The sequence below is a fragment of the Nannobrachium achirus genome (genome assembly GCF_963921795.1).
Source record: "Nannobrachium achirus genome assembly, chromosome: 8".
Taxonomy (NCBI): Eukaryota; Metazoa; Chordata; class Actinopteri; order Myctophiformes; family Myctophidae; genus Nannobrachium; species Nannobrachium achirus.
In genome coordinates this window covers 27,102,159-27,114,797 of record NC_137817.1, presented here as the reverse complement: position 1 = coordinate 27,114,797, position 12,639 = coordinate 27,102,159, and the positions used below count along the sequence as shown (strand labels likewise).

The window sequence follows — 12,639 nt, the reverse complement described above, 5'->3', positions numbered from 1 at the left end:
CCCAGTCAACTTCATGCACTCCTTGTACCTGACCACCTGGTTCAGTCGGAAGGAGCCGAGACAAGTCAGAAACCTGTCCACCCTCTCCGGGGAGAGGCGAGCGGACATGGTGGCCGAGTCCAGAGATATTCCTATAAAGGAAATCTGCTGGGAGGGTAACAACATGCTTTTGCCAAAGTTGACGTTGAAACCCAAGGCCTTCAGGTGTGACAACACCAGATTGGTATGGCGCGCCGCTTCTGAGCAGGAGGCGGCGGAAATCATCCAATCGTCTATGTAGTTTGCCAGCCTGACTCCCTGATGCCTCAGTGGAGCAATGGCTGCCTCGGTCACTTTCACGAAAACCCGAGGGCTCAGAGAAAGACCGAAAGGGAGGACCGTGTACTCGTACAGGCGCCCCTCGAAGGCGAACCGCAGGAACTTCCTGTGTGGGGGATAAATGAGGATGTGCTGATAAGCGTCCTTCAGATCCACTGAACAGTGGAAATCCCCCTGTCTCACTGATTTCATCAGTGACTCTGACGTCAGCATCCTGAATTTGAACTTTTTCAAGTGCTTGTTCAGAGCACGTAAGTCCATAATGGGACGCAGCCCCCCTCCTTTTTTCTGAACCAGAAAATAACGGCTCCAGAAGCCTAAACGGCTCTGGTCGCGTGATAACTCCACTATAGCGCCCTTGCGCAATAGTGAGCTTATCTCCTCCCTCAAGGCATCCGCCTTCAAGCCGCGGGCTCGAGTATAAATAACCTTGCTGGATAGGGAGGGTTTTTTCGCGAACTGTAGTCTGTAACCCCGTGTCACCGTCCGAAACACCCAGTGATTCGGATTGCAACGTTTCCATTGCTCTGCACACTGTGCTAACGTGTTGCTGAGCAACGGAGAAGCCTTGGGGTTGTACCGCCTGAGCGGAACTACTGGGCCGGGAGGGAGAGGTTCCGTATCCGGGCACGTATCCGTATCCGCTAGACGCCGGGCCGGAAGGCGCGGAGTCACCGGCGGAAAGAGCGTTTCCGTTTCCGGTACGCTTATTTCCGTATCCGGTGGGAGACGAACACGTGACCTCCAAGAAGCCTCGCTTGTTAATAATACATGCGACACACAACGTGGAGCCCGGGGGACAGGGTTCATCGCATAAGTAACATAATCCCCGGCTCGGGGAATTGTATTTACGTTTATAACCTGTGCTAAGGCCTTTATATGCTTCCTTGCGGGAAGACGAGGCCGACCCTGGGTGATATGTGTTGGCTTCTTCCCTGACGCTAAGACCAAACTCCTGTCCTGAACTAGAGTCGGCATAACAGTGCCGCTCGGTGGAGACAGAGGGGTATTGCACACTAGTGAGACCATACCACTGTGAATAGGAATTAGCTTGTCTGGGAACATTTTGCAAAGAGAAATATTCTGCTTGTAACCTGTCTGCATGACTGGAGGAAGCGATATTTTCTGAGTGGAAAGAAATTCCAGCCTGGACTTCTCTACACTGGTTAAATTCATGCAAAATGGGGTCGTCTGTAGTAAAGCAGGTGGGTTTGGAGGAAGAAGAGGGGGTCCTAGGGGGATTGTTCTGTTTCCCCTGTTTGGAGGAAGAGCGCCCCCTGTCAGCCTGACCAGGGGCCTTGCTCCGTCCCTGTCTCTTTTCCTTTCTGGGTACCTGGGGGTCCGTCGTGGCTCCCAGGAGCTCCAGAGTGATCTTCTTATCCGCCACCTCCTGGCGGAGAAGCTCCAGTCCACCGCCCATGAGGGAGGAAGGGTGGCCGGGGAGGTCTTGCAGGACCTTCTCGGTCTCCTCTCCGGAACTGCCAGGACACTTTACCTTGTCCAGCCACCTGGCACGTTCCGCCTGGATGCAATAATCCATGCCGTGTCCAAGCCACTCGATTGCGTGGACATTCAGGTCCATCAGCATGCGCAGCGACTTGTCCATTTCCTCCACCAACACGTCAGGCACCTCCCGCATCTCGCTGAGGAGGCGCCTGGTGGAGAAAAGCAGCAGCTGGGTGGCGTTCATCGTCCTGGCTGCCAGCGCGGACGATCTGTAAGAGTTCCTCACCCTTGAAGACTGCTTGTCGTCAAAGGGGATGGCAAACCCAGGAGGCTTCTTACCCACGGCCAGATTGAGGGGAGGACGGCCTCCAGGACCGGTCCGCTCATGACTAGGCTTGAGGCTCCCTACCAGGGACTGGGCCATCAGCTTGTCCATGGGAGGGCACAAGGGGATTCCCGCCTTCTCTGCGTCGCGGCAATCGACCAGGAAGGGGAGCTTGGGGGGGTCCTTGTGTGTAGTCCAGGTTGAATGCAGGGCCTCTGCAAAGCCTGGGACCAGTGGGAGCTTTTCCATCCGAAGCGGGGGAGAGGAATCCACATCCTGGCCAAGGAGGGGAATCCTAGCCCGTGGTCCGAGTGGCGCGTCTCCGAGTGGCAGCTCCAGGCCACAACGGATGGTGGCGCGTTCCAGCACCGAGAGCTCGTCCATGGGGATGGAGTCTGGGTCTTGCGCCGCTGCCCCTCTCGCCCCAGCCGGCATGGAAGGGGGGAGAGAGGCAGAAGGGGCTTGGGAGGACGCGGCGGAGATGGAAGCCTCGGCATGAGGAACCACCCTGGCCGCGCCTCCGCCCTGTCCGGAGGGGAAAGAGGACTCGTCCTCCTCCGAGTACTCACCCTCCGTGTCCAACTCCTCCATGTCGCAGTCCTCTAGCTCCGGTTCGTCTCCGTCGCTAGCATGCCAGGAGACGGGGCTAGGTGGCCGCATAGCCCGTAGCTGGGGGACGGAGAAGGAGAGAGGAATGTCACCGACGACTAGAGGGTGGAATTCCTTGGGGGGGACGGTCCATGTTGCAGCTGGCGGAGAAACAACGTGGGCGGTCTTGCATGTTCTCTTCTTGGGCACGGCACCAGTCGAGCCCGTCGGAGAAACAGCAGTGGAAACAGGGGCCGCAGACCCGCTAGCAACGGGGCTACCGAAGCTAGCTGAGGGCGAGGCCGCTGGAGGCCTAACCACGTGGCGAGAAGCAGCGCTGTGGCGTACAGCGCTGTCCGGCACACGAGGAGAGGTGTCTGGGAGGGTTCCGGCGGAGACCGTGGTGTGAAGGCCGTGGCCTGCGGCAGCGATCTCACATCGTGCCTCGAGGGCTGGAACATCGTACTGGAGGCATTCAGCACAGTTCACCCCCGTGGCCGGGGCCGGAGGGGACAGAGAGGCCAAGGCGTGTCCTACCCCCATGCAGACAATGCAGAACGGATGAGTATCTTCATTGGCGATGAGGCCTTTGCAGCTGGGAAGGCCGCACTTCTTCGGTACCCTAGCTAGCAGGCTGCTAACTGTAGGTCGACGAGCTGCCATCGTGAGCTAACCGAAGCTAAGCGAAGCTAAGCTAAGGCAGGGAGACACGTGGCAGAACGTACAGAGAAGAAGTAAAGACTCAAAGCGAAAGTGAAGAAAAAGACCGAACTGTTAGGAAGAATAGAAGTAGAAACGTACAGGAGAATAATCTATAAAGGCCAGTGGCCGACTTCCTAGTCAACGCTTAGGCTAAACTTTACAGAAAAATATACTTATATGGCTGAGTTCGCGACACTCTAGTTGCAGGTAAGCAGAGGTGCGGAAGAGGAAGTTATGATAGCCCGCAGGGCTTTTATACACTCGGGGGCGGCGCCCTCGTTTGTGATTGACAGCCCTACCGACAAATGATATTTCTCGTACGGGAGCTTATGAGTTTTACTCTGTTGCAGCGCCAGATGGCGCTGGTTATCCCATAGGGGGACCTTGTCTGGAGGTATGACAATAAACATAGGGTTTTCAAAAAGGATTCAAAAGACACTTATAGAATCGGGTCAAAATTCTAAATTCCACAATTTTTCAAAAATAGCAGATCTACAAGCTCGCAGCGCGGCACTCGGTGCCGCGCTGTGAGCTTGTATATCTGCTATTTTTCAATAGTTAAAGCATAAAATAATGATACACAATAATGTGTACCCGTTCCTTAACGAGCTACCTATCAGAGTCATGACAACAGTGTTGTCTTCTCTCCACTGCAGACTCCAGCAGTGGCAGTGAGGACACTCCTCTCCACAGGGCCCCAGCGCCCCCCAGCGACGCCTCCTGCACTCCCACTCGCTGCAGCCCCCCCCAGCCCCCCAACGCCCCCGCCCCACAGCGACGCAACCTGGTGCCCCCACCACGCTGCTCTCCACTGAGTATGTCTGCTCAACACACTCACTGTGTTGTGTTATGTAATGTTATACACTACTGTATATATACTATACCATACTATATACTATATTGATACTGTATACTATACCATTACTATACTATACCGATGGACTCTCTCTCTCTCTATATATATACGGTATATATATAAATAGTATATTGTAGTTCTGCTATTTTAGCTATTTTATAAATTGTTTCAAATTCTTTGAACATTTTCGCATATATGACATGCCCAAAGTAGGGATTGATTATGGATCAAATACTTTATTAAATTGTCGATTATCTTTTTTTTCTTTTTCATCGGTTAAATCAATTAGTGTCATGTCATGTCATGTCATGTTATGTTGTGTTGTGTTGTGTTGTGTTGTGTTGTGTTGTGTTGTGTTGTCCATGACTCTATTCTTGTACGTGTGTGTCTTTATCACACTGTAGGAACAACATATTTTCCCTCACCTCATTCAAGGTCATTCTGACTGGCGATCACATGATTAGAGATGCAGTGCGTGTCGTGGGGGTGTGGGCAGGGGGAGGGGCTTGGCCGTGGCATGCACACATGCACATGTTGGTGGTTGTCGAAGACCACCGTCGTACCTCATGGCCCCTGACACAAACCAGACACCTCGCTGTGACGACAGACTCACACCTACTCACAGACATTCACTGACACTCTCACGTCTCTGTTCATTCTATAGAGGAAGCTCCCGGCAGCGTAATGACAGTGCTATAACCACCAGGCATAGGCTATCATTCACCGAGAAATGGCTGGGTTTCTGAATGTGTCATTTGTCTTTGTTCAGTGCTGCCCTTGTTTTTCATAATGCAGTTAGGAGCCAAAGACAGCTAACGAATGCTGGGTATGTGAGAGGTGGTGGAGGGCAGTGTAACTGGACCTGCAAGGAATGTCACTGTGCAACTCTGTGCAAATAGCTGGCGGCCAGGCCACTTGTTACTGATGAAGAGAAGCTACTGGAGTCGGAGAGAAGAGACCGCCTATATCTATTAATATGATTGTATGCGTGTTAACCTGTATGTTTGTGGACAACAATGTTGTCAGGTTTATCGTGTCAGTTTTCCGTGCTGAATTTGACATGATAACATTGTTGCATTAAGCCAATTTTAAGATAATCAGCATTCCTAAAAACACAAAGCTGTTCAAATCTACTTTGTTTGTGAAGGTAGCCAAACTGAACCAAATTAATGGATTCATTTTTTGTCAATTGGAAAATTCCACGCTTAAAGGGAAATTTCACTTTCAAAAACAATTTGGGTTATTGTATCATCTACTCAGGCTTTTGTGAGCCTTACTTAATTCAATATTTAGATATTTTATTTTCATTTGATCAAACTCCATTTTAACCATGTTAGATTAATCGAAAACACCTATCCTTCTTTCTGCTGGCCCACACTGCCTTCCGTGTTGTTTTGTAAATATTAGGGTATTTAATTGTTTTCATTTTCACCTATAACCCTTCAAAACTGTGATGCCAGGTATCATCATATGCCTGTACTCTTGCATCAGTAGTATCTTACTTTTATGATGAGTACAACAACCTCTGCTTGGTTGTGTTTTTGTTTCTTTTTTGCTTTGAAAGTGTATTTGGGCCATCTAGTGGCCGTAGAGGGGAGTGCAGTATAAAGCAGTAGGAATGTGTCAATCAGCATGATTATAAATCAGGATTGCCCTGTAAAGGATAACTGGAACAGCAGCTCCAGCTAGTGAGCTAGTGACTATATTAAATCAGACTACTTCTATTATGTTTCCATAATACTGACTTTATAATGCATACTAGTTCACCAATGGCTCTCGTTGTCTGGTGCGTATATTCGATTTACATGTAATGGTGCAACTGTATGAAACACTAGACAGTAGAAGGGTTATTTTGTTTTATGTTATTGCCTTGCCAGTTGCCACTATTGCTTTTCTAATGTTTGTACTGATCAAAATTCTGACATTTGTTCATTTCTTTCACTACACTGGAAACTCACTCCCAGCCCACATCAAAGCAGCTCCCACCCTCTCTTTTAAAACCATGATCAAAGCCCACCTCTTCAGACTTGCCTTCCCCACCTAATCTAATTATTACCCTATTTAAAAAAAATGTATGTAGTTTTTAGCCACTATTTTATTCTTTTTGTCTCTTTGCTTAAAAAAACTGTTTTGTTTGTTATTACACAGGTTCTAGAAAGGATGTGATGAAGGATGCAGAGATGGTACAACCACCAGCATCTTCCCCGAAGCGGTTTGCAGTGGTTCCTCCCAAGCCTCAGTCCCCTGGTGAGTGTACACACAGTATAGAACGTATCAAATTTCAGCATGTGTGTGGCTCTGTTATATGCCATTGTGTTTGGTTTGTGCCACATTGGTGATTAAAAACAGTAGGTCACTGAGCAAACACCATGACCATCTTTGTTTCCCCTACCTAATAATAATGATTGTTATCAGCACAAAGTATTGCCTGTCCTCGGTCTCCCTCTTTCTCTCGCTGTGTCAAGGTCTCACACCACACACTTCATTACATTAGCAATGGTAGCCTGCTGTTGTCATAGAGACCATGCTAGCTGCCATGCTACTCTAGGTTGGCTGCTGAATTGTTGCTGTTTTGGTCGGGTCAGATTGCCTTTTCACAAGTCAGCGATTTCTCCTTTTGTCAGAGACAAGACTATATGAACACTGTGAAGTGATGTGCCGTACAGTATGTTAATATCAATGGTGGGAAAAGTACTCACATTTATTACTCAAGTAAAAGTATCAATCCTGCAATATAAAATACTCTGTTAAACGTCTGGAATCAGAATGTACTTGAGTAAAAGTATGAAAGTGTTGGCATCAAAATGTACTTAAAGTACCAAAAGTAGCTCAAAACGCGTTGTGAACTTATAGATCAGCTATTTTATCTGTAACTATAGTAACTAAAGTTTTCAAATTAATGTAGTGGAGTAAAAGTACAATATTTGGAGTAGAAGTAAAAGTATTGGAAATTAGAAATACTCAAGTAAAGTACAAATACCTCAAAATTGTACTTAAGTACAATACTTGAGTAAATGTACTTAGTTACTTTACACCACTGGCGGGTTAATATTACCGGAAAATGTAATGAGCTGATTATTTATCATTATATATAAGAGAAACATAAACACAGTGAATGAATGTAAAAAACAAAAAGAACAGATCTAGTTGTATACATCTACCACCACCACTCTGTCCTCGGTGTGTGTGAACAATCTGAACATGTGTGTCGCACCAAATTCTGGGCCCTGGGTGCAAGGATTCACTGCAGGCCCCCCATGAATGTTCTTCATAGGAGGAGGGGGTTTAACCCATTTAGACTGGGAACGCATTATTACGCGTTATTTTGTGCTTTAACTATTGAAAAATAACAAATTGATATACAATCACACTGAGCTGCGAGCTTGTAGATCTGCTATTTTTGAAAAATCGTGAAAATTTGAATATCTTTGAATATTTCAAATCCTTCTAAGGTTTTTCCTTCTATATGTAAGGCTGTCATGATGACTGACTATACTTACTCTCCATGCTCTCCCCTCCTGTAGTTCGTGGGCCATCTGCGATGGGCCGCGGTGCTGCTCGCGCTGACAGGACACGGGAGACAGAGCGCGCTCTGGTCCAGCAGCTGCAGGAACGCTGTGAGGAGCAGACCAGGCAGCTCCACAACCTCCAGGCCCAGCTGAAGAAGGCCTCCGTGGGTCTAGAGGTTTTTGCCATCACCACACAGCACTTCTTTCAGAAGGTAGGCTACCCCACGACCTCATTTATATACTTCCTCATATGACCATGTCCCGTGTAGTAGTGCAACCGTTAAGCAAATTAATTGATTTGATAAAAAATTACATGATACTACTAACCATGACCCTGAACATGATACTGAACATGATACTAACCATGATACTGACCATGATACTGAAAATGATACTGACCATGATACTAACCATGATACTGACATGATACTGACCATGATACTGACATGATACTGACCATGATACTGACATGATACTGACCATGATACTGACCATGATACTAACCATGATACTGACATGATACTGACCATGATACTGACATGATACTGACCATGATACTGACCATGATACTAACCATGATACTGACATGATACTGACCATGATACTGACATGATACTGACCATGATACTGACCATGATACTAACCATGATACTGACATGATACTGACCATGATACTGACATGATACTGACCATGATACTGACATGATACTGACCATGATACTGACATGATACTGACCATGATACTGACCATGATACTGACTTGATACTGACCATGATACTGGCATGATACTAACATTATACTGACCATGATACTGACATGATACTGACCATGATACTGACATGATACTGACCATGATACTGACATGATACTGACCATGATACTGACCATGATACTGACTTGATACTGACCAGGATACTGGCATGATACTAACATTATACTGACCATGATACTGACATGACACAAACTGACCGTTTACAGTTTAGGCATTTAGCAGACCATCAATAATATTGATGGTCTCTTATTATCTTATTATCGTATCTTATTATATTATAATAAGATACATCAACAACAATACAACAAATGCATAGAAATATCAATCTAGAAAATAATTTATAACTAGCCCTTACCCGTTCAAAGATATGAGCTCCAAAATGATGTGCAGTGTGTGGGTTATGGGATGTGCACTGTGCACACAGTATATGAGGGATGGAAAGTAACTTTAACTGTTGCTTGCATGATGTAGGAGCATCAATGTAAGAAACCCGTTTCGTTTAATGGCTACAGAGATACTGTCCCCCCCCCCCCCCCCCCCAGCCCGCCCGCCCACCCGCCTGCACACACACCCGCCTGCCTGCCTGCACACACACACACACACACACACACACACACACACAGAGCTGGTTAAACATTTTGCCTCAAGCTAGATGCAGAATAGATGTGCCTCATGCTAGATGCAGAATAGATAGTAGATACACCATAAAAATGCTAATATACAGCATACGATTTGTGAAAGTGACAAACGGGCTTCACAGTTATGTCAGGTGTGTTCATATGCTTATGGTGATGCGATTTCAGATCAATTGCTCCAGCCACTGAGGAGAAACGCTGTGACAGACACTCACTCACTCAGACAGACATTCGCAAAATTATAGTATAGATAACATACAGTAGGTACTGGTAGACTACGTACCTAATCAGTAAAAAACTTTTCTAAAACCTAAAAATGCTATCTAGCTTAATGTGTGGTCATCGAGGGAAGGGGAGTGTTACAGTAGTGGGTTTAGGTGGAGTCTGAAGAGGTGGGTCTTCAGTCCACGGCGGAAGCTAGGGAGTGAGTCTGTAGTTCTAAGGCCACATTTTATTGCGATTAAAACAAATCCTGTAGCGTATTGTCGGAAAATGCACATCGTTTGGGCATGTGTGAAGAGTAAGACGCATCCATATTCGTATCCATATTAGAATCAAAGAAACGAATTCAAATCCCCCAAAAAACGGTGGTTTCGATTCACTACAGCATGCGGTTCACGGTCCGCCTCAAATACAGGAAATGAAACATTGTGGTATATAAAGCTGAACAATCTGAACGTGTGTCGCACCAAATTCAGGGCCCTGGCTACAAGGATTCACAGCAGGCCCCCCATGAATGTTCTTCATGTGCTGGTTAAATCCATAGTTATATATAATAGGTTAAATCCCCCTCCCGACCTTCTGCTCCCATTAGATTTCTGACCATTAGCCTACAACCCGTGGCCGTCCCCTCAATGATTTCATTTCTGATCACCGCTCCCTCGATCGCACATAGTTTATTTGTGAGGAGTTGCTCACAGTCAGATTAAAGGAAAGAGCCACTGGAGTCACTATTGTAGTATATCCTATATAGACTATAGGCCTAATATAATATAGGCCGATTTGTGGGCCTCTCGCCCTCGCTCTCTCTCTCTCTCTCTCTCTCTCTCTCTCTCTCTCTCTCTCTCTCTCTCTCTCTCTCTCTCTCTCTCTCTGTGCCAAATCATGTGCCACATGGAGACGCTTTACGCGCGGAGCGTGGAGAGAGAGAGAGAGAGGGAGTGCGAGACAAGAGGCAGGGAGAGAGAAAGAGAGAGAGAAAGAGAGAGAGAGAGAGAGAGAGAGAAGTGACGTTCTCCTCTTCATAGACATTCATTTGCTAAAGTATAAGCTCTATATGTCTGGTTTATTGCAGGATTTTGCGAGTCCCGCCGGCCGCCGCTGGTTTTATTTTTTGATCGCCCGTTTCCGACCGCAGGTAAATAGGCTACTGCCTGCGCCGCAATTTTGCGGGGGTCCTGCGGTTACATTGTGGGTTGAACTTGAAGAATTAATAAACACAGGGAGATGGAGGAGGCATTATTACGCAGCTTGGATACATGTCCCGTGGACAGACGTGGTCTAGGCGATTCCTTGTTGCGGTTGACAAGGTGTGGTGTGAACGCAAACGCATTAATTAAATATGCAAGAATGTTGCAACTTCACCTCCCAATCGCACAGAGTATTCCGAATTATACGTGAGAATGTGGCCTAAGTGGGACAGGGAGTTTATTCCACAGTTTGGGGGCCAGGAGGGCAAATTGAGTGGATTTTTGTCCTGGGGTTTTTAGCGAGGGTTCTGTCAGTATCCCTGTGTTGGCTGATCTGAGTGGTGGGGTTGTAGGGGTTAACCATGATACTGACATGGTACTGACCATGATACTGACTTGATACTGACATGATACTGACATGACACTCACTGATCATGATACTAACATTATACTGACCATGATATTGACCACAATTTTGTATTAAATTCAGCTCACACTTTGTGCATGACACTATTAGTGTAAAGACATATTAAATAGGGCATAAGTGGTTAATCAGACAGACTAATCAATTTTGTAGATTTATTAAAAATCGATATATTCTTTTGTTGTTGCATTGATTCATTGATATATACAAGATTATTATCGATTATTCGTTGAAAAAAGCACCCCTACACCACACCTGTAACCGCTAATGTTGCTGTCACTGTTGCTGTGTTCATGAAGCCCAGCTGTTGCTTTGATACAGGACTGGGGAGCTTCCCAGCGCTTCTTAATGTTTTGCAAACAGTGTAGAATCAGAGAGATCTATCAGTGAGAGAGACAGTTGAGAGAACACAGGGCACTTGCAAAGGCTTTGCCAGCTGTCAGTGCAGCGATTTAAAACAATACAAGTTTGTGATACGTATGCGGTGGTGTGTGTACAGTTAGGTGTCAGGAATCAAGAGAGAAGTATTTGTCACTCATTCATATGCCATGCAGGTGCACGCAGCAAAATGTGTGCCTGAAAGATGTGTGTGACATTCATTTCCTGTGAGTAATAATGGTAGAATTACACCTTATATTATTATTATGTTGTTTACCCTTTGCTTTATGATATAATCTGACATTTTGCATATTCTAAGAGTCAAGATGCCATGGCTTAGGCCTGGTATCTGTAGTTTAGGGTACAGCTTGGTTCCATGACACAACAAGTTCCCCTCTTATCATAGTATTTACTGTAACTATGCTCTCTTCCTGCTTTCCCATGAGAACTACTGCACCACCACCCTTTCGTGTAATCCTCTATCTAAACTATAGTCTGTGACTCAGTTTGCCACAGCAGTTACTAATCCTCACCTACTGTAAGAAAGGATTCTAATGTTGTTTTACTCACCTCAACCTTGAAAGAGGTTGCTATAGGTCACGCAAATCCGCCACACCCAAATTATGGGTACACAACATCGGGGGACCAGGCCTGGTGTCCTTGAACTCAAACACTAATAGAAGAGTAGGCCTAAATTCCTATCAATTCTTCAGTTGACTTGTGACTCTCTGAGGTATCTGCCTTCTTTGAGGTCACGTACAGAAGGACTCTGCCTTCTTGAGCTGATGGATTCAGAGATTAAGATTTCTCTAGTCGTCGATCTGCCTGGTTCTGATGCCTGGTTCTTGTCTTGATGCCTGGCTATAATTGCCCTGAGTGAATTCCTTATCTCTGACCTGCACTCATCTGCACTTGTGGTTCTTCTACTTATCTCAGCCACACCAACTCAAGACGGCCAAAGACTGATTTTGTTCGGCGGTTCCCGACATTCGGTCGTGTTGGAAGTCACCATTATTACAGAAATATATACTGCATGCTATGCTGAACGTAATCCACTTAGTGTCATCTTTTCAAAATGCATATTTACCGTACAGTTTGTGTTTGTATGCTTACTTCGAAATACCTATTGCGCAATCCTCTGTAGAGTGAATTTGTCATTATCATCACAAAAGTATCGGGTTTCAAGAGGGAAGGGGGGGGGGGTTAGAGAGAGAGAGAGAGGAGAGAGAGAAGAGAGAGAGAAGACAGAGAGAGAGAGAGAGAGAGAGAGAGAGAG

The 12,639-nt window shown here is 46.2% G+C and overlaps 1 protein-coding gene across 1 annotated transcript in view; it reads left to right on the top strand.

Moving 5' to 3' along the window:
- mtus2b (microtubule associated tumor suppressor candidate 2b) overlaps nt 1-12,639 on the top strand; it is a gene marked incomplete at both ends in the record, with an annotated part of 40,483 nt that overhangs the window by 16,355 nt on the left and 11,489 nt on the right. Inside the window, 3 exons of the mRNA XM_080731791.1 lie at nt 4,036-4,194; nt 6,384-6,482; nt 7,760-7,956. Coding sequence (XP_080587917.1) covers nt 4,036-4,194; nt 6,384-6,482; nt 7,760-7,956 — 455 coding nt within the window. The remainder of the gene's footprint in view (nt 1-4,035; nt 4,195-6,383; nt 6,483-7,759; nt 7,957-12,639) is intronic.